Below are 25,705 nucleotides of genomic sequence, written 5' to 3' on the forward strand. Positions count from 1 at the left end.
AACCCAGGTTTACAATGCAGTATGGACGCACCCTTAGGGGCTGGGAGTCTCGGTGGGGGGTATTGCTCCCAAATGCTACCTCTAACGCTCATTGCTGGGTATGAGACTCTTTGGATTCTGAAAAAGTGGGATAGATAGATAGATAGATAGATAGATAGATAGATAGAGGGGGTGTATGGGGATAGATAGATAGATAGATAGATAGATAGATAGATAGATAGATAGATAGATAGATAGATAGATAGATAGATAGATAGATAGATAGATAGATAGATAGAGGGGGTGTATGGGGATGGATAGATAGATAGATAGATAGATAGATAGATAGATAGATAGATGAGTGTAGGGCTCCATGTCTAGTTGGCAGCCAGTATCAAGCGGAGTGCCCCAAGGGTTGGTCCTGGGGCCGGTTCTGTTCAATATCTTCATTAATGATCTGGAGGATGGTGTGGATTGCACCCTCAGCCAGTTTGCAGATGACACTAAGCTGGGAGGAGTGGTAGGTACGCTGGAGGGTAGGGATAGGATACAGGGGGACCTAGACAAATTAGAGGCTTGGGCCAAAAGAAATCTGATAAGGTTCAACAAGGACAAGTGCAGAGTCCTGCACTTAGGGCGGAAGAATCCCAGGCCGCGCTACAGGCTAGGGACCGAGTGGCTCGGCAGCAGTTCTGCAGAAAAGGACCTGGGGATTACAGTGAACGAGAAGCTGGATATGAGTCAGCAGTGTGCCCTTGTTGCCAAGAAGGCCAACGGCATTTGGGGCTGTATATGTAGGAGCATGGCCAGCAGATCGAGGGACGTGATCATTCCCCTCTATTTGACAGTGGTGAGGCCTCATCTGGAGTCCTGCGTCCAGTTTTGGGCCCCACACTACAAGAAGGATGTGGAAAAATTGGAAAGAGTCCAGCGGAGGGCAACAAACATGATGAGGGGGCTGGAGCACATGGCTTACGAGGAGAGGCTGAGGGAACTGGGATTGTTTCGTGTCTGCGGAAGAGAAGAGTGAGGGGGGGGTTGATAGCTGCTTTCCACTCCCGGAAGGGGGTTCCAGAGAGGAGGGAGCTCGGCTGCTCTCAGGGGTGGCAGGCGACAGAACGAGGCGCGATGGTCTCAAGGTGCAGGGGGGGGTCTGGGTTGGATATTAGAAACACTGTTTCACGAGGAGGGTGGGGAAGCCCTGGGACGGGTTCCCTTGAGAGGTGGTGGAGTCTCCATCCTTAGAGGTTTTTAAGGCCCGGCGTGACAAAGCCCTGGCTGGGATGATGTCGTTGGGGTTGGGCCTGCTTGGAGCAGGGGGTTGGACTGGACCCTCCCGAGGTCCCTTCCGACCCTGAGTTTCTATGATAAATAGTCCCCTCTAATTTCCAGCAAAGAGACCACAGAGAACAACCCTCCACGTGCCTAGAACGTCCTTTCGCCATAGAGACTCGCAGCCCAGAGCTACGCTAGAGCGCCGCCTGCCCGGGCTAAAGATGTCGGCGGTGGGCGGAGCGGACGACGTGCGCCAGGCGGGGTCGCTCTAGGCGGGGAGCGGGGCCCGGTGTCTATGGTGCTGGCGGACCGAGGCGCTCGGCGGCCGGAGCCATGAGCGTGGACAAGGCCGAGCTCTGCGGGTCCCTGCTCACCTGGGTGAGGGCTGGTGCCCTGGGCGTGGCCCCCTTGCTGGGAGGGTCGCCCCCCGGGCTGTGGGGGGGGGGAGAGGGCGTGGCCCCCGGGCTGTGGGGGGAGGGGACTAGGCTATGGGGGTCGCCCCCCGGGCTATGGGGGGAGGGCGTGGCCCCCGGGCTGTGGGGGGAGGGGACTAGGCTATGGGGGTCGCCCCCCGGGCTATGGGGGGAGGGCGTGGCCCCCAGGCTGTGGGGGGAGGGGACTAGGCTATGGGGGTCGCCCCCCGGGCTGTGGGGGGGAGGGGACTAGGCTATGGGGGTCGCCCCCCGGGCTATGGGGGGAGGGCGTGGCCCCCGGGCTATGGGGGGGAGGGGACTAGGCTATGGGGGTTGCCCCCTGGGCTATGGGGGGAGGGCGTGGCCCCCAGGCTGTGGGGGGAGGGGACTAGGCTATGGGGGTCGCCCCCCGGGCTATGGGGGGAGGGCGTGGCCCCCGGGCTGTGGGGGGAGGGGACTAGGCTATGGGGGTCGCCCCCTGGGCTATGGGGGGAGGGCGTGGCCCCCAGGCTGTGGGGGGAGGGGACTAGGCTATGGGGGTCGCCCCCCGGGCTATGGGGGGAGGGCGTGGCCCCCGGGCTGTGGGGGGAGGGGACTAGGCTATGGGGGTCGCCCCCGGGCTATGGGGGGGAGGGCGTGGCCCCCGAGCTGTGGGGGGAGGGGACTAGGCTATGGGGGTCGCCCCCCGGGCTATGGGGGGGAGGGCGTGGCCCCCGGGCTGTGGGGGGAGGGGACTAGGCTATGGGGGTCGCCCCCCGGGCTATGGGGGGGAGGGCGTGGCCCCCGGGCTGTGGGGGGAGGGGACTAGGCTATGGGGGTCGCCCCCCGGGCTATGGGGGGGAGGGCGTGGCCCCCGGGCTGTGGGGGGAGGGGACTAGGCTATGGGGGTCGCCCCCCGGGCTATGGGGGGAGGGCGTGGCCCCCGGGCTGTGGGGGGAGGGGACTAGGCTATGGGGGTCGCCCCCCGGGCTATGGGGGGAGGGCGTGGCCCCCGGGCTGTGGGGGGAGGGGACTAGGCTATGGGGGTCGCCCCCCGGGCTATGGGGGGGAGGGCGTGGCCCCCGAGCTGTGGGGGGAGGGGACTAGGCTATGGGGGTCGCCCCCCGGGCTATGGGGGGGAGGGCGTGGCCCCCGAGCTGTGGGGGGAGGGGACTAGGCTATGGGGGTCGCCCCCCGGGCTATGGGGGGGAGGGCGTGGCCCCCGGGCTGTGGGGGGAGGGGACTAGGCTATGGGGGTCGCCCCCTGGGCTATGGGGGGGAGGGCGTGGCCCCCGGGCTGTGGGGGGGGGACTAGGCTATGGGGTGGCCCCCTGGGCTATGGGGGGAGGACTGGGCTGGGGGGGGAACTGGGAATGGGGGGGAGGGCGTGGACCCTAGGCTGGGGGGGTAGCTGGGAATGCGGGGCTGCCTCTGGTTTATGGCTGTGCTCTCTCTATCAGTGGGGGGGGCGCTAATCCTGGGCTGTTCCCCTCCCCCGTCCCCCCTTTTCACCTGCCCTGGGTATTATGGGTCTGTACTGGCTGCCTCCATGAGCTGAGTCTCCTTCAGCCCCCTGGTCTCTGCCATGGGCAATGCCCCCCCTACGCAGTCCCCCTCTTGTACACATGTTATACCCCAGTTTCCCCTCCCCCATCCACCCTGCCCCTCTGAGCATCACAGCCAAGTTCCAGTCCTGTGCGCCCCCCCCCCCTCCGTGTAGGGTGAGGGGGTCTGTACGCTCAACCCTTCCCCAATCCCTCCAGACCCCCACATCTCCATTCCTGCCTTAGAGCCCTACCGTACCGCGCCCAGTTACAGTGCTCCAGACCCGTCGGTTTTCCCCAATGCGCCCTGCACCCCTCTCCCCCGAGCACCCTGGGGCACTGCCTGCTGATGTTCACAGCCTCGGGTGCACCTCGCTGGAGCAGGAGCTGCAAAGGGAGAGTTGACCCAAGCAGGGACCCCTGGCCACAGGCTGGCCCCCAGGGTGCTGGGGCGTTTTCTGGAGCGCAGGGCAGCGACTGGCTCACCCGGGGATTGCTATCCGGGAAGCGCGGTGGGTTAGGATGCTGCTGTTGGGGGGGATCCGGGGCGGGAGGTGTCTGAGAGGGGGATGGGATGGGGTGAATAGGCCGAGAGGTCTGGCTGAAACCGGCCCAGGTCACTGGAGGTTCTGGCCAGACAGTGGGAGCTCCAACGGCTGAACACCTGATACCTCCTGTCCCAACCCCCAGTGGGCAGGACAGGTAAGCTCGGCACAGGTCTGCAGGAAGAAGACAATGGCTCTAACCGCAGACTTTGGTGCTGCGAGCTCCCCTGCAGCAGTGCCCTGGCTAATACTTCTGGTGGCAAGACAAGCAGGGGTGACTTGTACCAGGACAGAGGAGAGAAGACTGGGGACGAGGCGGCCCACCCTGACCATGTTTAAGGCCCACATGGCTGAACCTGAGCTGAAGGCCCTTCCTGTGTCTCTGCCCAGCCCTGCCAGGGAGGATTATGGAACTGGGAGATCAGGCCAGGAGATCAAAGCTGCCCTGCTCAAGTACTATGTTTTAGGAAAACCCGGCCAGACCTGCTCAGGCTTCTGGGGCGCTGGGAGGTCACGGCTGAGCCGCTCTTGCTCAGGGGAGATCTGGCCACGGGGACTCTGCCATCCGGGGCTTGTGTGTTCTGCGCTTCTCCCCCACCTTGGAGTCACGGATCCATGGGGTCGGTGCATTACTCTTAAACAGTCCCTTGGGGCACCCCTGTCAGTGGGTCAGGTACCGGATCCTCCCCTGAGCTGGGGCGGCTCCAGCCAGACCTTTCCCAACCCATTGGTACCATCCCGGGGCAGTTACACAACACCAATGGCTCGGGCTCTGCCCTGACAGCAGCGTTTTAACCCCCAAGCCCCCGCCCCGGCAATCACCAGGCGAGCCAGTCACTGCCTTGCACCTCGGTCATAAAACCATGGCAGCAACATCCCGTAGCTGATTAGCTCCTCGATGTGTGTGGGGGTCTGCTACTGGGGGTGCGCTAGGAGCTGTACACGTGATCTCGGCCGGCCCTTAGGCACTGCTGTAATAACCCCATTAACTAATGACCGTACTGCAGTAGCAGGGCAGTTAATTTGCCTGGGGCTGCGGGAAGTCTCGCTGTAGTGGTGGGTTGGGGAATGGGGTATGTGTGCCCTCTAGAGGGCGGGGGACTGGTTGGCTCGGGGCGGGGGTGGAGAATGGGGTATGGGGCCTCTGCCCTCCAGGGAATGCTGGCTCTGATCTGGCCCCAGGACAAGGGAGCTGGCTGGCTCAAGGAATGGGGTACTGGGCCTTTCCCTCTGTGGCATTGATTCTGAGTTGTTGGGGCACACGGGGGGAACACGACAGACAATCACTCCGGCTGATGACCGCTCAGTGGCCCATCTATGAAACAAATTTCTGGGTCTCAGCAGGAACCCATGGTGCTAACCCCCCAGCATGGCTGGAGTTCATGGGGATGGGAGCTGCATAGGTCACCTTTGTGAGGCTGTGGGGGCACCAGAGACTGATAACTGCCCCTAGCTAGAGGAGTGGGAGTGGGGGGGCCCTCTGGGGATGGGCCAAGGTGTGGGGGCTGGGGCCAGGGGGAGCAATTCGTAGTTCTCCAGCCTGCAGGGGACTGTTTGATTATCTAGTCTGACCTGGAGATCACAGGAGTGCTGATGCTGCCTGGTTAAGTCTGTAGCCAGCCAGCCGGGGAGGGGCTGTTGTTGCTGGGCGTGTGTGTGTCTTTTCTACCCCTTTCCGAAGTGGGGGGGGGAATGAAGGGGCCCTGCCCCCCTTTGCCCTGTGGCTTTGTAGCCCGGTCTGCCCTCCGGGCCCCTGCTTGGCAGCTGAGTGCAGTGACTCAGCCAGCGGGCTCGGTGGGGGGAGCTCCTGCCCGGTGATGGGGGGGTGCTGGCAGTTCGCTCCCTCCAGCACCACCCCAAAGTGGGAGGGAGCTTTAGGAAGCCTCTGCAACAGGTGGCTAGAAACTGAAGCCGGGTCCCAGGCCAGAGTGGGGGGGTCTCTCTAGGAGGCGGGGGGTAGGTTTAAGGGGGAACCTGCCGCATGCAGAGGGAGTCACAGCATGGGGGGATGGGCGGGAGGACACTAGCTTGATCGAGCGTCCTGTCGCTGCCCTGAATGTGAAATCCTACTCGGCTGCTGGGCTAGCGGCTGGTTCCTTCTTGGTTTGGGGTGCCGGTTTTATGTGGGGCAGGGGGGTGGATGGAGGGGGGGGATTTCAGCACCTGGGTTAGTCAGGGGTGGCTGGTCCCATCCCTTGGCCCAGCGTGATCCAGGGGAGGCTGTAACACTGGGCTAGCACCTGTCTTGTGTGGCGTGCCGGAGAGGGTGGGTCTGTGCCTCGATGGCCGGGAAGGCCGGGTGGGGGGTAAGATGTGGGCACGACTGGCCCGCAGGGAGGGTGAGCAACTAGGATCTGGATTCGTCCCTGGGCGACACCTGAACCGGGCTATGGGGCCTTTCCCCTTTAGGGGGCACTGGCTCCAAACCTGCCCAAGGGCGGGGGTGCTGGCTGGCTGCCCTGGGGGTGGGGGAGTTCCTTGTGTCTCCCTCCAGCTTCTGCTGGAGTTGGACGTCCCGAACCATCAGCCCCATAGACTGTGCCTGCTCTGGAGTGTTCCCTGGTGGGTGGGGCTGTGTTGGGTGCGAGGGAGGGATGATGCCGTCCTCCTGCCTTGGCTAACAGCTAGCTCCGGCATTAAGAATCCAGAGGTCCCAGGTTCAATCCTCAGCCCTGGCCAATTGCCCAGGGTGCAGGGGTTACCCCTGCTGGGTCTCTGGGTGGCTTTTCCTGTCCCCTGCAAATCTCGTTCACTCTTTGCCTTGCTGAGCCACCTCTGTGTCCTCCTTCCCAGCTGCAGACCTTCCACGTCCCATCTCCGTGCCATACCTACCAGGATCTGACTAGCGGGGTCCCCATTGCCCAGGTCCTGCACAGGATGTAAGTACTGGCCTGCAGCCCCCAGAGGCGGGAGCCGTTTAAAGCTAGAGTGGGTGGCAGGGCTGATGTGGGGGCGGGGTGCTAGACTGGGGCTCATCCCTCTCTGTCCAGACCCGGGGCAACTGGGCTTGGATCTCTGGTGCTTTGGGCTCCTGGGGCTGGGGGGGAGGATTTTGGAGCAAGGGGCCTGTAGGGAGGGCAGAGTGGAGCTGACAGGAAGCCTGTGCCCACGTCTGCCCCCCCCTCCTGACCCTTGTCCCAGCAAGATTCCAGATCCCTGCCTACGGCCCACCCTGGGCGTGGGCAGCCAGCAGGGAAACCGGATCCTGCCCCAAGGTGGCAGCTGCTCCAGTCAGGCCAGGAATTCCCCTCCCATTCCGCATCCCCCCCATTCCACCCTGCCCTGTCCCTTCCTCCCTTTCAGAGACTCCTCTTGGTTCAATGAGACCTGGCTGCTGCGGATCAAAGATGACACCAGTGACAACTGGAGGCTCAAGGTAACTGGCTTGAATGGGGATGGGGGGAGAGTTTTAAACCATCTCTTCACACCACCACCACCACCCCCCCGCCGCCTCAATTGTGAAGGTCCTGGTATCCTCTCAAGCAGGGCTAGGTGTGGACAGTCTCAATCTGTTCCCATTCCCCTGGGACTGTAGGATGTGTGAGGCAGGAGGTTGCCATGGGGTCTGGCGAGCACGAAGTGACTGAATCCCCTCCCCACTCTGCAACTTTCCAGCTGGCTGTTCCCATCCTCTTTGGGGGCTTGGCTGCCCCCCACCCTGCTTACGAGCCAGCCGTGGCGCTGCCTTGTGTGCCCTTCCCAGGCCAAGCGCCCACCCTGCAGCTCCCCTACTGAGCGCCGGTCTGGTCTGGCAGCTGCCTGAGCCGAGTTGTGGGTTCTCAGCCCTGCCCCCAGCGAGATCAGCGTCAGCCCAGTTGGAGGGGGCGGGGGAGTTCTCCCTGGATCTGGTGTGTGCGGCAATAGAATCCTGCAAAACTCTCTCTTCCAGGTGAGCAACCTGAAAAAGATCCTGCAGAGCGTGCTGGAGTACTCCCAAGATGTGAGTGTCCCCGAGGGAATGGGGGGGTGGCTATTAGGTGCCCTACAGTAGCACCTAGAGGGCCCTGGCTGAGATCAGCCCCCTGCCTTGCGGAGCTCATGGTCTAGAGTCCTACAGGATGGGAGGGGAAACTGAGGCACACAGGGAAAGCAACTTGCCCAAGGTCCATGGCAGAGCTGGGACTAGAACCCAGATGTCCTGATTCCTAGCCCATGTCCTGTGCACTAGACCACGCTGCCCTTTCTGATGGGGGTGGGGGTATTCTAACAGCCCCTGGATGGTACCCTCACTCACCCTGTATGTCTTGAGGTAGGTTTAAAGTGTCTGTTTTCCTCTGGGTGCCTCCTTGCCCCAATAGGCCTGGTCCCGGGGGGCTCTGCAGCTGGCTCTGGTAGGTCAGCCTGGAAGCCCCAGTCTGGTGGGTCTATGCACCGACCCCCTTGGGCACCGGCTTGAGCACATAGGGAGGAGGGGCAGGTGTCTGTGGGGGGCAGGGGGTGTCTCTGGGCCCCCTCGCTGCCTCCCCAGAACCCTCCATCTCTCCCCCAGGTCTTGGGTCACCAGATCTCAGAGCGCCACCTGCCAGACGTCAACCTGATCGGGGAGTTCTCGGACACCTCAGAGCTGGGCAAGCTGCTGCAGCTGGTGCTGGGGTGTGCCATCAGCTGTGAGAAGAAGCAAGGTGTGAGACTACAGGGGCTTGGCTCAGTGTGGGGGAGAGGCAGGTGGTTACTCCCTGCCCGGGGTGCGGTGTCTTTGCATGTGATTTTTGGAAGGTGCCATTCTGGGGTCCCTAAAAAGCAGCATGATCCTCCCCCCACCTAAGGGCTCCATGGTCTCCATGTGCAGAGTCCCCTCCCACAAACTAGCTCAGATCTCCCCCACCTCCTTCCCCCCACCCCCCCAGGACAGACCCAGCTCCCTGTCTGTTCCCCAATGGCATGGCTAGTGCAGGGGAGGGGATTGAATCCCAGCTCCCCTCTGCCCCGCCCCACCCCCAGGGGAGGTGGCTGGCAAAGGAGCCTTCTCCTCGCTGAGCCTGAGCATGTGGCCTCCCCGCTTTCCCCTCCCCCAATCCTTCTTCCCCCTCTCCGCAGCACAGGGATCCCCCTGTGGAATTACCCTGGGGGCTGCTGCTCTGTGCCTCCGGCCTCAGCCCCATGGCACCTGGCACAGAGGCCTCTGATGTTGGCATCTGTGCCATGTGGGTTGGGAGCCTATGCGGCATGGGGGCGGGGGGCTGGCCTCCATACCCCTGGGATGGGGGTTGGCCCCCACGCTGTGCAGGGGGAAAGAGGCTCATGCTGGAGGGAGAGGCTGGCGTGGTTGGGGGGCGGGTGGAAGAGGGGCAGGGACTCAGCCGCTACCCTTCCTCCATCCCAGAGCACATCCAGCAGATCATGACCTTGGAGGAGTCCGTCCAGCACGTGGTTATGGCTGCCATTCAGGAGGTGAGCTGGGGCCGGCCAGCTGGGTTGGGAGGGTGGGGTGGGGGGGCTTGCTGGGGGATGGGGGGCTCGTTGGGGCTGGCACTCATGGGTATGAGACTGATGCCAATGGTGCTCCTCCCTCCTGACCCGCAGCCCCTTGCTCTCTCACCCCCCCCCCCCATGCAACCACTGCGGAGCCACTGCCTGGCTTTGTGCTGGCCCATCTGCTTCCTGCCAGCTGCCTCCTGAACATCTGTAACCTTTTCTCTCCTGCAGCTGATGACCAAGGACCCGCTGGACACGCTGGCCTCCGAGACGTACGGCAACTTCGATAGCCAGGTACCGTGCCTCAGTTTCCCCACCTGTAAAAGAGGGGAGAATTCGGGGGCCATGGCTGTGACTTGTCAGGAGGGGGTGGAGCATCTCTGGCTCCAGGTCTCCTGATCCCTGCCCCCGGTGGGAAAGGTGCTGTGCTGAGATCTGTCTGTGATCCCCTTCTCTAACGTCACCCCCTCTGTCCTGCAGTCCCGGAAGTACTATTTCCTCAGCGAGGACCTGGAGGAGCCGGATGACATGCAGCAGCGCTGCCAGGAACTGGAGCAACAGGTGGGCTCCTCACTGGCTTGGCTCTGGGCTGGGGGCAGCCAGAATTAATCTCACCCAACTCAGGCCTGGGGGGTTGGCTAGCTGGCTTCGAAAGGACCCCAGGCAACGCAGCTGTGTCTCAGCCCAGCCCCCAGAGGGTCAGCTGCTCTCTTGGCTCCAGACCCTTTAGTCTCCAGCTGAAGTTGTAGGGGCTCCGGGCGTCCCCGGTTTGATCCCTGCTGCAGCAGCTGTCAGGCGGGCCCAAGGAACCCTCCCACCCACCAATGGTCCCGTCTGCACTCTCTGGGTGTCTCCTCTCCGGCTGGCTTGTGGTTGCAGTGTGTCCGCTCCGGGGCTGCGTGGCGTGTGGGCCTCTGCATCTCTCCCCACCCAGTGGTGTAGCTCTCCAGCTTTTGGAGCTGGGTATGTTTTGGGAGGGGTGGGCGGGTTATCCGACGGGGGCTAGATCAGGTCTGGCGTGATGTAAATGAGATTCAGTCAGGACCCCTGAGTTCTCTGTACGGCTGGGGCCCTGTTGTGCTTGGTTCTGTACGTACGTTGAGCAGAGACAGCTGCTCAATCTACATAGCCGAGCAAAGGGTGGGGTGAATGGATGGACTGTTCTCCCTGCTTCAGAGGAGGGAAACTGAGACAGAGATGAAGTGACTCCAATAGGGAGGCGGTAGCAGAGCCAGGAATCGAACCCAGGTCTTCTGGTGGGGGTGCCCTCAGCACAGATTGCATGGCTGGGTTCTGTTGTTTGGCTCTGCCGCTGAGTGGCCGGGCAACCCTGGCCATCTCCCTGCCCCTCGGGGGTCCAATATGGCTACCGCAGAGCCAGGTTTGGGGTAGCAAGTGGCTGGAGAGACCCAGTGTTAGCAGCAGTATGCCAGTCAGGCTCTTGTTTACCTTCATCCCCTAATATGAGAACAGATCCACAACGATGTGAAGGCAGCAAATTGAACTGTGGGGAAGGAAACCCAGCTCTGTTCTGGGTACACCTCCTGCAGCAAGGAGTTCCCCAGGTAGCTGAGCCTCTGTAGCCATCCTAGCGATTCGTCAGCTTTGGGGCACAAGATCCCAGCTGGGTGCGCGCGGGAAGGTGTCTGACTCCAGAATGAAGAGGGCTCCTGGCTGGCGCTAAAGCCCCGCCACTGACCAGGATAGATGGGAAATCCTCGCTCCCCGGTTACAGAGGATCAGGGTGGGTTTCCGCTTCGGATGCCCATATAGCAAGAGCCTTCCCCATTGCGGTGCAAAGTGCAATGGTCTCCCAGCCACCCGCTCTCCATAAACCCCCCCCTTTGCTCCCGTAAGGTGCTAACGTATCCCTGGAGACGCAGTTCCCCAGCGGGAAGGTGAGTTCGCCGTTCGCCCCCACCCCCTCTCTCCCCTGCAGTAACAGAGCTACTGACAAAGCTGCGCACGCCATCGTGTTCGTTTCCTCTGCATGAGCATGTGTGTCATGGACCTGCTTGAAACGGCCCTGGCGCGGCTCACTTACCTACTCACATCCTTCCAGAACTCTGTGCTCCAAACTGTCTTCCCCTCTCTGCAAAGTCGGGGGGGGTCGACGTCTCTAAAAGCATACTGCTGAATTATTGGGGTTCCAAGGAAGGGGACTAGAATTATCTGAGGCCCTGGGAAAACTCTGTGGAAAGAGCGGGATGCTCCTCAGTGATGAGATGCAGTGAGAGTGGGGCTGTGATAAATCGAACCTAAAATGACTGGGGTAGAGAAGGAAGTGTCTGTTCTCCCTTCTCCAGAAGCACCAGAGTGACGGGGCGCTCGGATTTGAATTTATGGCCTTCCAGTTTCGCAGATCAACAGAAAGATGCTCTTTCCCAGTCGTTGGCCTGTGGAACTCGCTGCCACATGATGGCGTTGAGGCCAAGAGCTGGGCAGGAATCAGAAGAGGGGACTGGATGCTTGTGTGTCTAACAAGGGTAGCCAGAGTTAGAGCAGCTAGGGCCGCCCACACTGAGGGCATCCAGTACCTGGGGTTCACCTACTCAAGGCATGTGCCAGGCAGCCTGCCGTGTCCTCCGCCCTGGGCGTGACCCCCTGGAGAGCTGTGACCCTGCCCTGAAAGGGTGGGAGTTCCTTGATTTTTGTATCCCCATCTGTTGTTTTCATAAAGGGGTGCAGCCCACCCCGCCACCTCTGCTTAGACGCCTTGAGTCAAGGACCTAACTCGGATGCCAGGCTTAGGGGAGCTCTGACCCCCTTGGGAGAGCTGGTATCCTTCCCCCCCACCCACCCCCCAGCCTGGAATCTACTCCTGTGGGTGGGGGGGCTCCGGCATAAGTGTGGCCATAGACAGCCTGAATCCAGGATACCAGGAAGCCCGGGACCATGCAGCCGAGTCCCGAGCCATCCCCCCGCGCTGCTGGTACGAGACTCCTGGGTCCATCGGAGTGGGTCCGAGGGCCCCACTGTAGCGTGGAAGCTTCACAAATTCTGCATTGCAAAGGCCCAGTCTGAGCACAGGGCTGGGAGCCAGGACTCCTGGGTTCCCTCCCCAGCTCTGACTGGTCTCGGGTGCGCCCTTTCAGGATCCCCGTTTACACTAGTGCACAGAGCATGGGGTGGGCGGAAGCCGCTGGCTCTGGGACAGCACCGAGTCCAAAGGCTCATGTCCTGAGGGAGGGCCAAGGGGTATCTCCTTGCTGTCTGCCTGTCCCCATCGGCTGGGGGGGTCTGACTCCCTCTCCTGGCCCGCAGATCTCCCTCCTGGTGGAAGAGAAGAACACCCTGATCCTGGAGAACAAGACCCTGAAGGAGCAGAAGAACCGGCTGGAGTCAGATACAGGTGGCAAGAAACTGCTCTTGCTGCAGGCTCAGATCACGCAGCTGCAGGAGGAAACTTTCAGGTGGGTGGGCTGGCAGGGGGAGTGGGGCCTAGGGGTTAGAGCTGGGAGCCAAGGCTCCTGGGTTCGGTTCCCGGCTCTGGCAGGGAGAGTGCTGTCGAGGGGTTAGAGCTGGGAGCCAGGAGCCAGGGCTCCTGGGTTCGGTTCCCAGCTCTGGCAGGGGAGTGCTGTCGAGGGGTTAGAGCTGGGGAGCTAGGGCTCCTGGGTTCGGTTCCCGGCTCTGGGAGGGGAGTGGGGCCTAGGGGTTAGAGCTGGGGAGCTAGGTTCAGTGTCTTGTCTGGGGCTGCCTACCCCCCGCAGGCTGGAGAGCGGGAAGGAGGACTTCCGCACACGCTGTGAGGAGCTGGAGAGGGAGGTGCACGAGCTGCAGCATCGGAACGAGGCACTGAGCAGCCTGGCCGAGGAAGCCCAGGCCCTGAAGGACGAGATGGATGTGCTGAGGTGAGAGCCCTGGGTCTGATGGGATTCCCCCCTCACCTGCCCAGCAGGTGAGTAACCACAGCACCCTAAAACTCTAAGGGTGGGGGGAGGTAACCCTCATGCCCCAGGGCAAGGATCAGGCAGGAAGTCTCCCCCTGCGGGATTCTGATGCAATCTCACTGGTTAAGGGCATGTTGTTCTCTCCTCTTTTCCTACCCCCGGTGTGTGCACAGGAGCACGCCACATTGAAGATAAGAGTCTACTACTGCTAGCTAACAGAGGAGGCCCTCCAGCTCCAGAGGGAGCGGCTGAGTTTCTGGTGCCAGGGATTCTTGGTTGGATTCCCCACTTGCCAGATGGGGCTAGAGGTGCGGCTGGCTCACTGAGCAAAGCAGGGCTCCGTGCTCTCGAGTTGGGTTTGCTGGCCTTGGACCCAGCAGCTGTTCAAACCACCCCACGCTCTGGGTGTCCCTAAATCTCTGGGACAGGGGACAGAGCACCTGAGAATGGCTCTGCTCTCTTTGTTCCCTCTAAAGCAGCGGTCCCCAGCCTTTCTGTGGGAATAGCATATTGCTATTCCCAGAAGACTGGCAGGCGCCGGCCACCCCACCGTCGAAATGCCGCCGAGAAACGGCAGTGCTTCTCGGCGGCGTTTTGGCGGGCGGTATTTCGGCAGCGCGGTGTCCTGTGGGCGCACAAAAATGCCCTGGCGGGCAGCGTAGCAGGGACCACTGCTCTAAAGCGTCTGGCACCGGCCGTTGTCGGGAGACAGGCTACCAGGCTAGATGGGCCGTTGGTCTGACCCAGTGTGGCCGTTCTCCCTGGAATGGAGAGCATGCCGCGGTCCTCCCAGGGACTCCTGGGTTCTGATCCTGGCTCTGGGGGGCGCTGGGGTCCAGTGGGTTAGAGCCAGGGGGTGAGCTGGGAGCCAGGGCTCAGAGTATTCTTCCCCCGGCCCACTCCCAATGACCCGGTGATCTGCTGCAGCCACAGAGGAGGGGCTATAGAACTTGCACTGGGTGCCACTAGCCGGACCCCTGGCTGACGGCCGAGCTCCTCCCGCCCCCGGCAGGCACTCGTCGGACAAGGTGGGCAAGCTGGAGGCCGCGGTGGACACGTACAAGAAGAAGCTGGAGGACTTGGGCGACCTGCGGCGGCAGGTGCGGCTGCTGGAGGAGCGGAACACGGTCTACATGCAGCGCACCTGCAAGCTGGAGGAGGAGCTGCACAAGGCCAATGCCGTCCGCTCCCAGCTGGAGACCCACAGGAGACAGGTGGGGCTGGGGCTCCCCGGGCAGAGTGGGGGGGGGGGGGGCTGGCGTCCCAGCTGGGGGGTCGAGGTCTGCACCCGGAAGCAGTGGCTGCGTCGGACCCCGTCCCTGTCACCCCACAGGTGCACGAGCTGCACAGCAAACACTCGGAGGAGGCCTTGAAGGCCGAGAAGTGGCAGTTTGAGTTCAGGAACCTCAAGGAGAAGTTCGAGGCGCTGGTGAAGGAGAAGGAGGTGAGGCCGGGAGCGGGGTCGGGGGGGGTCTAGTGGTTAAAGGGGGGGGCGGGGGCTGGGAGTTGGAATTGCCCGGTATCCCCAGCTCCGGGAGGGGAGTGGCACCTAGCAGTTAGAGCCGACCGCCTGGGCGTGGGGAGTCCCAGGTTTGGGAGTGAGGCGATCCTGCTCTCCGCCTGGGTGAAGGGTTCTGCTGACCCCCCGCTGCTCCCTCACCCCCTTCCCCGCAGCGCCTGATTGAGGAGCGGCACTCCCTCCGCGAGGCCAACGAGGAGCTCAGATGCATCCAAGTGCAGCAGACGTACCTGAGCCAAGCAGGTGGGTGCAGCTGTGCTGGAATAGGAACGGTCTGGAGCTGTGCGGGCGGGCTGGGGGCGGGAGCAGCAGCTGCCTCTCCTGCTGCAATTGCCCCTCTCCTGTCTGGCCTGGAGCAGGGAGGGGACAGACGTAACGAGATGTCTGTTCGCGCCTCTGAGCTGGTTCACGCTCTCTGCAGACTCGGGCAGCCATCCCTGCACTGGGGCTTCTTCAGGCTTCCCTTGAAGCCATAAGTGCTGGGAAACTCTCAGAAGTTGCCTCTGTTTGGAGGCTTGGGGGAGGCCCCTCACACTTTTGGGGATCTGACTCACAACACCCAGGGTCTGACTTTTCCAAGGTGCTGAGCGCCCACAAACGCGTGATGCTTAAAAAGCTGTCAAACCTCTTGCTCTAACTGCAGCTCAAACCAAACCCGCCGTCACAGGGCCTCGCTGTAATTCAGACCCCCCCTTACAAACAGCAGCAGGCCCAGAGCTGGAGACACAGCTACCAACACCCCCTGATCTAGCCTCAGACAATTAGCTGAGATCAGGAATAAAGCCAAGTACAAAGCCAAGGCCTTGGTCAGAGGCTGCGTTTCCACATGACTCGGCTCCGCTCCCTAGGCCAGGAATCTGCACAGCCAAGAAGCCAAGAACGTGATGTTTGGGTTTTTTCTCCTTCCAAGCTGCATTGTCGTCCACAAACTCGTGGCAACCTTGTGTCTGAACTTTACACTCGGCAGCTTATCAGCTGATGGAAGGCGAGTAGTAACAAGCAGGGCACATCCACCTCAATTCGTTCCTGAGCACGGCGTGTTCCCACTGGGAACGTTCCAGCTCCCATTTCGTCGGCTGGGTGCGAGGGACTGGAGAATGGAATTCGAGCCGGCTCCTTGTTGGAAGCGTCTGTTATGGGGCTGGTCAAAAATTTTTGGTCAACTTTTTTTTTGGTGGAGAAGGGGAGTTTGGGCGAGACAAACTTGTTTTGGGACATGCACCTGCTTTCCGTGGAAAAATTGTGTATTGCCGTCAAACTAGGCAGATTGGCTGTACCGCCATGGTGCCTTGTGGGAGCTGAAGTTTGGTTTCCTCATGTCCTTGTTCTCCTCTATGGGCTGAGCTCCTTGGACTTCATCTCCCATGATGCACCCACCCGCCCTCTCCATGAGGCGAGATCAAGGTGCATCATAGGAATGTGGGCCAGCTTCCCTGGCCAAGAGAGAAGAATGAGGATGTGTAGGTATAGTTCTGTTTCCTTATTTTCCTCCATGGGCTGGGCTCCCCAGCCAGCCTACTTCTCTGATGATGCACCCCTATCTCACCTCATGGGGGCAGGTGGGTGATATGCAGTCCCATCAGGGAGCGTGGCCCGAATGGTAGAACAAGGCACCAGAACTACAACTCCCATGGGGCACTGCAGTGGCACTTCTAAATCTGAAATATTTTGCCCAAACCCCCTGAAATTGTTAATCTATTTTAGTTCAAACTTCTCCCTGCCCCGACCCTGGGGTGGGGAGCCCATTTTCTGACCAACTCTAATTCATTGGGTTGTTTTTTTTAACTGTGATACAGAATCTGTGGAACTCATTGCCACAAGATATTGAATTCAAGAACTGTATCCCATTTCTAAGCGAGCCCCCCATGCTACCGCACATAAACTAACTTGGGGGAGGGGGGACACTAGGAAAGAGACCCTGCCCCACATAAGCAAGATTTTCATAACTCTCTGCTGGGGGCGGACATTCTTACTCTTTCCTCCCTGGCCCCTGCCGGCCGTGTCCTGGGCTCAACTTTCTCCCACTGAACGGGGGGCGTTGTTCCAGCTTCATGAATGGCCTATGCTACTAGCCCAGAGCAGGAGGCTGCTGGTTGTGACCCTAGCCTGGGATCTCTGCGTCCCTAGTCCCGGCCAGGGGCAGAGAAGAATTCCCCCCCCCCACCCGCCCATGCTCAGGGCTAGTAGAGAGCTGCCAAGTCAGGGCTGATCCCTGCTCCTCCACACACAACCCACCCACCCCCTTCCTCTTGCAGATGCCTTGCTGGACAGAGTCTCTTCTCCCATGGACAACCTGGCCGCTGAAATCTTGCCGACTGAACTCAAGTAGGCTCCCGCCCTGGAGCCCTCGGGCTAGAGGGGTGTGGTGTCTGTTGGCACCTTTAGGCCACCGTACCTGGGGGGGGGTGGGGGGGCTGTTCCTGTCAAGCCCTCAGTGTGTTGCGTTTGCAGAATCTTGCTAGTCCCCTTTGCGGGGAGGGTCTCTGCTGCTGACCTTCAGGCTCATGAGCTGTTCCCAGCTGTCTGTGCAGCCAGGAGTAAAAGGGTTAAATTCTTCGGGGTGATGACTCTTTGGGCTGGGGGGGGGGGGCAAATGGACTGGAGCAGGCCAACGCCCACCTGGCCCAGGGGCACGATGCCTGTCATGTCACTGCACAGCCAGACTGCCTGGTGCCCGCAGCAGGGGGGCGAGGGGCAGCTCTTAGCACTGCTGCACCTCCCACCTTAGGGAGGGGTCTCCCAGCCTGCCCCCACCCACCCTCCCCCGGGGTTGCTGGGGCTTCCCCAAACCTCTGCCTGGGCTGGCTGAATTAGCTCCTGCAGCCTCCCTGTCTGGTGCTGCAGAGGCCTGTGAGTAGCCAAAGGGCGGCTTGGAGATGCCCCAATGAGGAGCTGCAGCCCCTGGGGGACTACAGGTCCCAGCATGCAATGCCGCCTCTCAGTCCAAGCCGGTGATTGGCTCTTGGGTTGAGATGCAGCGTTGCATGCTGGGACTTGTGGTCCCCCAGGAGCTGCCCCTGGGCCAGCAGGCTGGGGGGCCCCTGGGCCATCTGCCCTCCTGACCTCACCCCTCTCCCCAACCCCAGGGAGACCATCGTGCGCCTGCAGCACGAGAACAAGATGCTGTGCGTGCAGGAGGCGACGTACCGGCAGCAGCTGGCTGAGCTGCAGGGGCAGCTGGAGGAGTCCAACCGCACCAAGAACCGGCTGGAGACCCAGCAGAGGTAACGGGGGCGGGGAGACCAGGCTGGGAGGGGCTGCTGATCTAAGTAACCTGAGACCTCCCCCAAACCTATCTCACCTGAGGCCCCTGGCTCCCTGTAGCCGGGTGGGAGCCTCAGCCCAGGGAGGGTCCAGGTCGTGCCATCCACTGCCTCCACTCAGCTGGCCTCCTCTCCCTTCTTCCTCCCTCTCCAGGTTGCACCAGCAGCAGATCTCGGAGCTGAAGGCCCAGGTGGAGGAGCTCCAGAAGGCCCTGCAGGAGCAGGGCACCAAGGCAGAGGATGTGAGTCTGGCCGAGGACGGGCTGTACATGGCTTTCCCTGACCTCTGCCCCATCGCCCTGCGGCTCTGACCTGCCTCCTGGGAGCAGATTCTGGACTGTCAGTGCCGGGCTATGCACCCTCAGGCCCTGCTGCATTGGGGAAAGATTCCCTCTCCCGTGACTGATCGGTTTTGTCCCCCTTGATCCATCCCTTTCCCATGCCGAAGCCACTGGAGCAGCTAACGGCTCGTTCTGCTCAGCCTGGGGTATGCGGGCATGGCACGGGCACCATGGTAGGGCCCCTGGGGCTACGCCCCTCCCCATGTGGGCGCCCAACCAAATGTGAGAACTTGGAATAAGGTCTCCTGCGTTTCTTCTGCCCTGGCTAAAGGCTGCCGGGTGGCTGAGTGCACCTGCAGTAGCTTGCCACTCAATGCACTGGGTTTGGGGGGTGGGGGAAGGGGTGCCCTTGGGTTTGAGCAGCTGGGCGTGGTCTGCCCCACAGCTCTGTTGGGAGGGGGGGGAGCTGGAGATCTGTTCATGACGGGGAGGAGGCGGCTGGAAAGGGGTTCAGCCTCCCCTGATTTCTCCTTCTTGGGAAGGGGAGCCCACTGTTCTCTTGGGGTCCCCTGTGGGGGGGGATGGGAGCCCACTCGCTGCTATCCTCCAGCCGCATCCTCCCCAGGTGCTGCTGCCTCTGTGTGTGAAATCGTCACAGCGATCTCGTGTGCCCCCCGCACTCCAACTCTGTGCTGTGATCACGCTAACACCTCTCTCTCTCCCCCACCCCCTCTGTCTCGCTGGCTGATTGTCCCCCTACCCCTACAGGCCATTGTAAGTACCAACCAGCCCCTCGTTTAAATCCACCTTGCTTCTCTGTGCTCCTTTCCTATTGCGTGGGCGAGGGGATGGCAAGTTTTGGGCCCAGCCCATGACACCTGATCTCCGGGGTGGATGCCCAGCCCTTCCTGAGAGTGGGGGACTGGGCGGCTTATAAGAGGTCTTGAGTTGGGGGACCTCCCCTCAAAATACTGCTAGTTGCTGTCGGAAATCTTGACTGTTATTTGTAGCCTGTTAATGCTGCTTAATTCGCTTCCTGGCTTATTAACCTCCCTTGGGAGATATGAGTATATTGCACCAAGCTGTATATAGAAAGAGAAACTGCGGAATATTCTGTGCCTCCAGCCCGTTTGGCTACCCATCGGCCTCTGCAGGGAGCCGAGCCCTATTACAAGCCCTAGGTTTATACATAGACTGGGCAGAACACTCTCCCCCTTTGTTTATAATTTACATTTTTTTTTTATCCATTTAAGTTTTCCCAGTTGCGGGAAACGAGGCGAGGGGTCGGACAAATGGCAGACGTTGTGATTCAGAAAGCTAAAGCTCGAGAACACAACTTGTCCGCAGATCCCCAGTAAATCTCCTCCAATCCCAGACTGACAAGTTCTCAACCCACATTTATCGTACTTGGCCTGTCTGCACGTTGGTGATTATCTCTGTCAAGATTTCCTCATGGGGTGGGGGGGGTGAATTGGATTTTTTCCGACACACAATCAACTCCTTCCTTCCAGGCCTAGCTATAAACGGAGACACTCGCTCTAAAGAGCAGCCCAGAAAATCGTGGCGTGTGTCCTTTCTAGATGTAGCTAAGCCCATGATTTGAACGGACGGGTCCTAGCTCCATCATAGCCGCCCCCTGGTTACATGTGTCTCCCGGCTGTTGCAAACCGCCTTTAAGATGCACTTTCGATGGTTACCATCTAAACCCCTGGGGTTTTGGGGGGTTTTCAGTTTTGTTTTGTGTGTGTCGTCCCCCCCCCCCCCCACTGTCTCAATCAATGTAAAATCGCTTCTGCTCTGTCAGGCCCGGGGTGGGGACGGGGTCACGGGACTAGCTAGAGGCTTGTGACAGTCGCTCTGCGTGGCTCTGGCTTCCCCTGCAGTGTGGAGCGCCAGAGCCTGAGCTCGGGCGTTCGCAGTGCCAGGACGCTGGGCTTCAGAGCAGGAAGGGCTGGATTCCCCCCCCCCCGCCCCCGGCTGGCGTAGGCTGGCCTGTGTCCACTCCTGCCAATGGTGCCACACCCGTCTCGGGCTGGGCCGGCTCCGGGAGAGCTGAGCAGGGGTGGGTGGGGGCCCAGCTGGTGACCCCAAGACGCTGGAGGCGCTGTCTCTCCGTCTCAGCCCCCCCCCCCCCCGAAGCTCTCCGGAGCGGGGAGGGGCCGTGAACACTGGGGCCCAGCTGCCATGGCAGCTCCCAGCCCCTCAGAACCTGCGTGGTCTGGGCTCTCGATCTTCACCCTCCCCTGTTCTTCCTCCCTAGTCCTGCCTGCTGAAGAGGAAGCTGGAAGAGCACCTGTAAGTTGTGGTGTTCTGTGAGTACCTGCGGGGCGGGATGGGGCGGGCATGGTACCTTCAGTGAGTCGGGATTGTGAGCTGGCCGCAGGGGTGGGTGTCCCCCAGCTAGCTCCAAGGAGAGTGGTGGGGCAGGGGCAGGAATCGAGCAGGGGGCCTGACCCTTCATTAGCTGGGGCAAGGTATCAAGGCTGAGAGGAGGATCTGGGCTGGAGTGGGGCACTGGGCATCTGACAGCCCTGGTCTCCTCCCCGCCCCAGGGAGAAGCTGCACCAGGCCCACTCGGAGCTGCAGAAGAAGCGGGAATACATTGAGGACTTGGAGCCCAAAGTGGACAGCACAAGTATGGGGGTTGGGGGGGAGGGGTGGACGCACAGGGAGGGGGAGGCTTCAGTTCCGACGGGGGGGGGTGGAGAGGGGGCTCTGGTCGGGCTGGCCCCTCAGTCGCTCCCCCCATGACGCCGTGTCCACAGCATGTCCCTAGCGGGTGACTTGAAGCTCCTGGTAACAGCACGGGACTGGGGGAGCCAGGTGCTCCTGGGGTGGCTCTGTGCCTCTGTTTCCCCACATGGGCTGGGGGGAGGATGCTTCATGTGGCCCCCCTCCTGATGCTCCCCTCCCCCCAGACGCCAGGAAGATCAACGAGCTGCAGGAGTGTCTGAAGAAGAAGGACGAGGACATGAAGGCCATGGAGGAGCGGTACAAGCGCTATATGGACAAGGCCTGCACGGTGAGCCTGGGAGCCCCAGGCTGGGCCGGGGCCGGGAGCCCCAGGCTGGGCCGGGGCCGGGAGCCCCAGGCTGGGCCGGCTCCATCCCTTGGGACGCTCCCGAGTGGCCCAAGCCATGGCAGGGCTGCAGAGCCGGGCCCCGTCACCCCAGCGCCACTGGGGCCGTCCTCCCTGTACCTCCCCACAAGGGGCGCTGCTCTGGGAAGCTCTGCAACACGGACAGCCACGGCAGGAGTCCTGCCCCGGGCGGGGGAGGGTGGGGTCTCCCCTGGCCTGCCGGGCTTGGGATGGGGGCAGGGAGATGTCCCCGGTAACGCCTCTGACTGTATCCACTCTATTCCAGGTCATTAAGACGCTGCACCCCAAGCAGCAGCCATCCAAGCCCCCCCCCGAGATCCAGGCCTTAAAGAACCAGCTGCAGGAGAAGGAGGTGAAGATCCATCACCTGGAGGTGAGGGCGCTGGGCTGTGGGGTTAGTCTCTTTCCTTCCTGGGCCCGGAGAGGACAGAACTGCCGCAGCTGCCCTCAGACGCTTGTATCGCGATGATGGCTGGAATCCAGCCTCCTGCTTCAGGGCTTCAGCGGTCATCTGCAGGGGTCAGGAAGGAAACCCCCTCCCCCCCACCAGGCACATCTGTGTTCTGGGAGGGTGGGTGGGTTGCCTTCCTCCAAAGCATCAGGGTTTGGTCTCCAGTCGGGAGGGGCCAGAAAATCCACTGCTTAGGTGCCTGGCTGGTGGGTCTGGCTCATCTGGGTCACCAGATCTTCCCCCTATGTCAGATCGTCAGGGAGCTTGGTGGGGGGTCACGGGCACCTTCTCTGCAGCGCAGGGCACCGGGTGTGGTTATCTGGGTGCGTCTAATCCGTTTCCTGCCACTGCAGGGGCTTGGGCACTGGTGACACCCCCCAGTTCCAGCTGCTGGGCTTGCCGGGGGGGGTGGCCTGTGCTAGCCAAGAGGTCAGACTGGATGATCTGATCCCAGGTGCAGATGGTCTGGGTGGTGCCCTGGAAGGACCCTCTGGACGTGGGCAGTGCAGGGCTCCATTGGCGAGAGAGGCAGCCAGCAAGTTGGGGGTTGGGGGTGGGGTTGCAAAGGAATGGGGGGTAGCTGGGCTGAGCCAGAGGGAGGGATCCAGTCCCAGGTGGGGGGATACCTGTGGCCACGGCCAAGCACCCTGAACCAGCTGCTGGATTATTCAGGCAGCCTGTGCTGTGGAATAGAAGGGGGAGCCAAGGTGCCCCCCCCCATCACCAGCTTCCTCCCCTCCCAAGGTCTCAGCTTCCTGAGCCAAAGGCTGCAGGAGGCCCCCATGTGGCCTCCGGGACCCAAAGCTGGGGGTGGGGGGAGAGCACCCCATCTGCCCACCCTGAGCCCTAGGAGCCAGCCTGGCTCCTCCTCCCCCACTAACTCCCCCTTCCCATTTCTCCCCCCCATCAGACCAACTTGGAGAAAACGAGATCCCAGCGGGAGCAGGAAGAGAAGCTGATCATCAGCGCCTGGTACAACACGGTGAGCGCAGGGGGTGTGCCAGGCTGCCGGGCCTTCTGGGGGGCAAGGGGGGTGGTGCCAACTGAATCCCACAGCACCTTGGCTGGGCCAGACCCCCTGCCCCAGCAACCCATGACTCCTGCTGGTGGGGGCTGAGCTCCCAGCCAGGCCTCGGTGCCAGGCTGTGCCCAGGGGCTGTCCCTGTGCCCCCCACGCTGACCTCCCCCCTCCCATTGCAGGGCATGGTGCTCCACCAGCAAGCCACGGAGGAGCGATCGGCCACCTCCAGCAGTGCCCAGTCCTTCCTGGCCCAGCAGCGCCAGGCCACCAACGCCCGCAGGGGGCATCTGGGGCGGACCCAGCCCCTGCTGGCCAAGTACGGAGACAAGCCCCCACAGCTGCACTGACTGGAGCCCCTCCCACTCCCACCCCCCTCCATGGCTGCGTGGGGTTGGGGGGGGTCTTGGAACTGGAGCTCCTTGCCCATTGCTGCCCTGTGGCACCCACCCCCAGTGGTGCCATCTGTCACTTGCGGGGGGGGGGAATGGAGTCAGCAAGGGGCTAACTCTGCCTCTGCCCTTCCCCAGAGATGGGGTAGAACGACCTATGCTGCTGGGGGGAGTGGATCTGCCCGTGATCTTGCGGGGGGGAGACACCCTGCTGCAAGCCCCCATTCCTTTGCACTACTAGAATGCTGGGGGGGGAGCAAGCAGGGGGATCAGCCAGGACCCTCCCTGAGCCTCAGCCCCTAACCAGTGCCCCTGACCCCACACACACACTCCCCCATGCTCCCTGGGCTGGTCCCTTTGAGCACCAGCATGGAGCTGATCCCTTCCCTTCGCTCCCCCCTCTGAAAGAACCCCCCTGAATTTTAACCCCTTCTTGGCCACTCTCCTGAGCGCAGCGATACGAGCCCCTCTGCTGAGGCACCTGGCAGTCAACCTCTGTGGCCATGCCGGCTGGGGGGGCGCTGGCTCGCGTTCGGGGCATACGTGGCAACACAGCTGAACTCCTCTCCAGGGCTGAGCCACGGTGGGCGCCGGTGCGGCTGGGGGCATTGAACGCCAGGATGGTCTCTGCCAGCACCACAGCTCCTGCGCTCATGGCTGGTCCCATCAGTGTCAGGGGCTGGGCAGATTCTGCTGCTTCATGCCACCCAGCCAGTGCCCATGGGTGAGGGGAGATGGCTTGCAGCCTCTGGGCTGGGGTCTGCCCCCTTCATAATTCCCTGCTGGAGCCTCTGACTTGCTGTGCCAGCCACCCCCTTCCCGGCATCTTCACACACCATGACTCTTCCCCACTTCCTTGTCCGTTTCCTAGCTGCTGTGGCATCAGGTGTCACCTGTTCCCAGGCTTCACTTTGGGGATCTTGGATCCCTGTTGCCTGGGTTCTGCTCCGTTCCCTGCCCTCCAACAGAACTGGCCAGCTAGGGGCCTGGGCTGAGAGGCTAAAGCTACCGGCAAGGAGATGCTTCAAACCTCTCCTTCAACACTAAAGCAAGGCAGGTCCCAGAGTCAGTCACTACAGCCTGTTGCAACCCCCCTGCCTCTTGTTCTCCGGCACTGGGGGTTTCTGTAGCCGTTCTCAGAGGCCGGGTCTAGCAGCATCTTTTGGTTTTAAAGTGATCTGCTGTATTTTTACCTCTGCTCTGTGTGGGTTGAAGTGGATTGAGTTTTATTTTTAAGTGGTGGGGGGTCCAGATTGCGCTGAGCCCCCCCTCTTTTTTTTCTTTTCATTTTAGAATATGATTTTAGGCAAACGCTGCTGGGGTTTTAAAGACGGAAACTGTATATTTTGTAAAACTGACGGGGGTAGCGATGAGGGGTTCTGTGGGTCTGGGCCCCGTGTCTTTTATTTTTCTACTCTAGGGCAGCCTGCAATGGCGCACGGGGGCATCTTGGCTCCTGTGCAGAATCTTTACACTACCAATAAAGATGCTAGAATCGTTCTTGCTCATCTGTCTCTTGAGACCCAGTAATCTGGCTGCTCTGTCCCCTAGTGTCTGGGAGCAGGTCTCTGTGGATTATTAGGTGAATTACGGTAGCCGCATGGATTTTTCTGGATGCTATAACTAGGTGTATTATGGTAGCACTTAAGGTCTGGGAGCCCACCTCCATGGATTATTTGGTGTATTATGGTAGTGGGGAGGCATCCTCCTCTTGGAAGAGGACCCCATTTTTCTGGGGGCTGTGCATTGGGTGTATTACAGTAGCACCTAGGGTCTGAGAGCAGGTGTCCACGGATTATTAGGTGTACTACGGTAGACCCCATAGTGCTAGGTGCTACCGTAATCTACCTAATAATAACTAGTGTCTGGCGCGTAGGAGCCCCAGTCACGGAGCAGGGCCCATGGTGGGTGGCACTGTGCAGGGGCAGCTGCAGCATGTTTCCCTGCCTGGTTGGGGCCTGTGCTGAGACCCCCCCCCCCCCAAAAAAAAACCCACTCATCTCACATGGGCTCCTGCCCTAGCCAAGGCCTGGGGCTGGCTCTTGGCTGCTGGCTTGGAATTGGGCATCAAACTGAACTCCTTTCCTTGCCCGCAGCCCAGCTGGTCACGGGCAGTGGTGCTGCAGGTGGGTGGGGCTCAGCAGAGGGTAATTGCCCCCCGGACAGTGCTACCCCCAGTGTGGCACTGGGAGGGAGGGTGTGCTGTGCCCAGGGAGCACTTAACTCCCTGCAATCTGCAACACCGGGGGCCATCTCACCTCTCCCTCTCTCTGGCCTCTGGAGGCGTTAACCCTCCCTGGGGAGCCCTGCCCTCTGCCTCAGGCAATGCCCGCTGGAGCTGAAGGCAGGAGATCTGGCTGGGGCCTGTCTCGCCCATCCCATCCCAGCAACTGCCCTGTGCCAGGAGAATCTCCAGCGGCCCTGGCGGATCAGCGCAGTCCTGCGGCCAAGCATCGGCTCTTCTCTAGCGCTGTTCAGCTGCAGAGCTCCCTGGTCCCCAGACAACGTCGCTAGTGTTAGCCCCACTTAGCAGATGGGGAAACTGAGGTGCCCAGCAGGCCCGGGGCAGAGCTGGGAATAGATCTTCCCTGCGGCTTCTAGATTCCAGCCTGCAGAAGAGAATAGCAGCCCCGCTCCCTCC

The 25,705-nt window shown here is 61.4% G+C and overlaps 1 protein-coding gene across 1 annotated transcript; it reads left to right on the plus strand.

The window, feature by feature from the left end:
- Positions 1 to 1,532: 1,532 nt before the first annotated feature.
- Positions 1,533 to 24,564, plus strand: HOOK2 (hook microtubule tethering protein 2). Its single transcript, XM_073318265.2, has 22 exons — positions 1,533 to 1,632; positions 6,529 to 6,614; positions 7,039 to 7,111; positions 7,625 to 7,675; positions 8,225 to 8,357; positions 9,059 to 9,126; positions 9,382 to 9,444; positions 9,631 to 9,711; positions 12,415 to 12,563; positions 12,861 to 13,001; positions 14,053 to 14,254; positions 14,374 to 14,484; positions 14,715 to 14,802; positions 16,815 to 16,884; positions 17,646 to 17,783; positions 17,977 to 18,064; positions 20,364 to 20,398; positions 20,656 to 20,738; positions 21,022 to 21,125; positions 21,469 to 21,576; positions 22,565 to 22,636; positions 22,855 to 24,564. The coding sequence occupies exons 1-22, from the start codon at positions 1,588 to 1,590 to the stop codon at positions 23,020 to 23,022; spliced, it is 2,157 nt and encodes a 718-aa protein (XP_073174366.1). The 5' UTR covers positions 1,533 to 1,587; the 3' UTR covers positions 23,023 to 24,564.
- Positions 24,565 to 25,705: the final 1,141 nt, after the last annotated feature.

The sequence above is a fragment of the Lepidochelys kempii genome, chromosome 20 (assembly GCF_965140285.1).
Source record: "Lepidochelys kempii isolate rLepKem1 chromosome 20, rLepKem1.hap1, whole genome shotgun sequence".
NCBI lineage: Eukaryota > Metazoa > Chordata > Testudines > Cheloniidae > Lepidochelys > Lepidochelys kempii.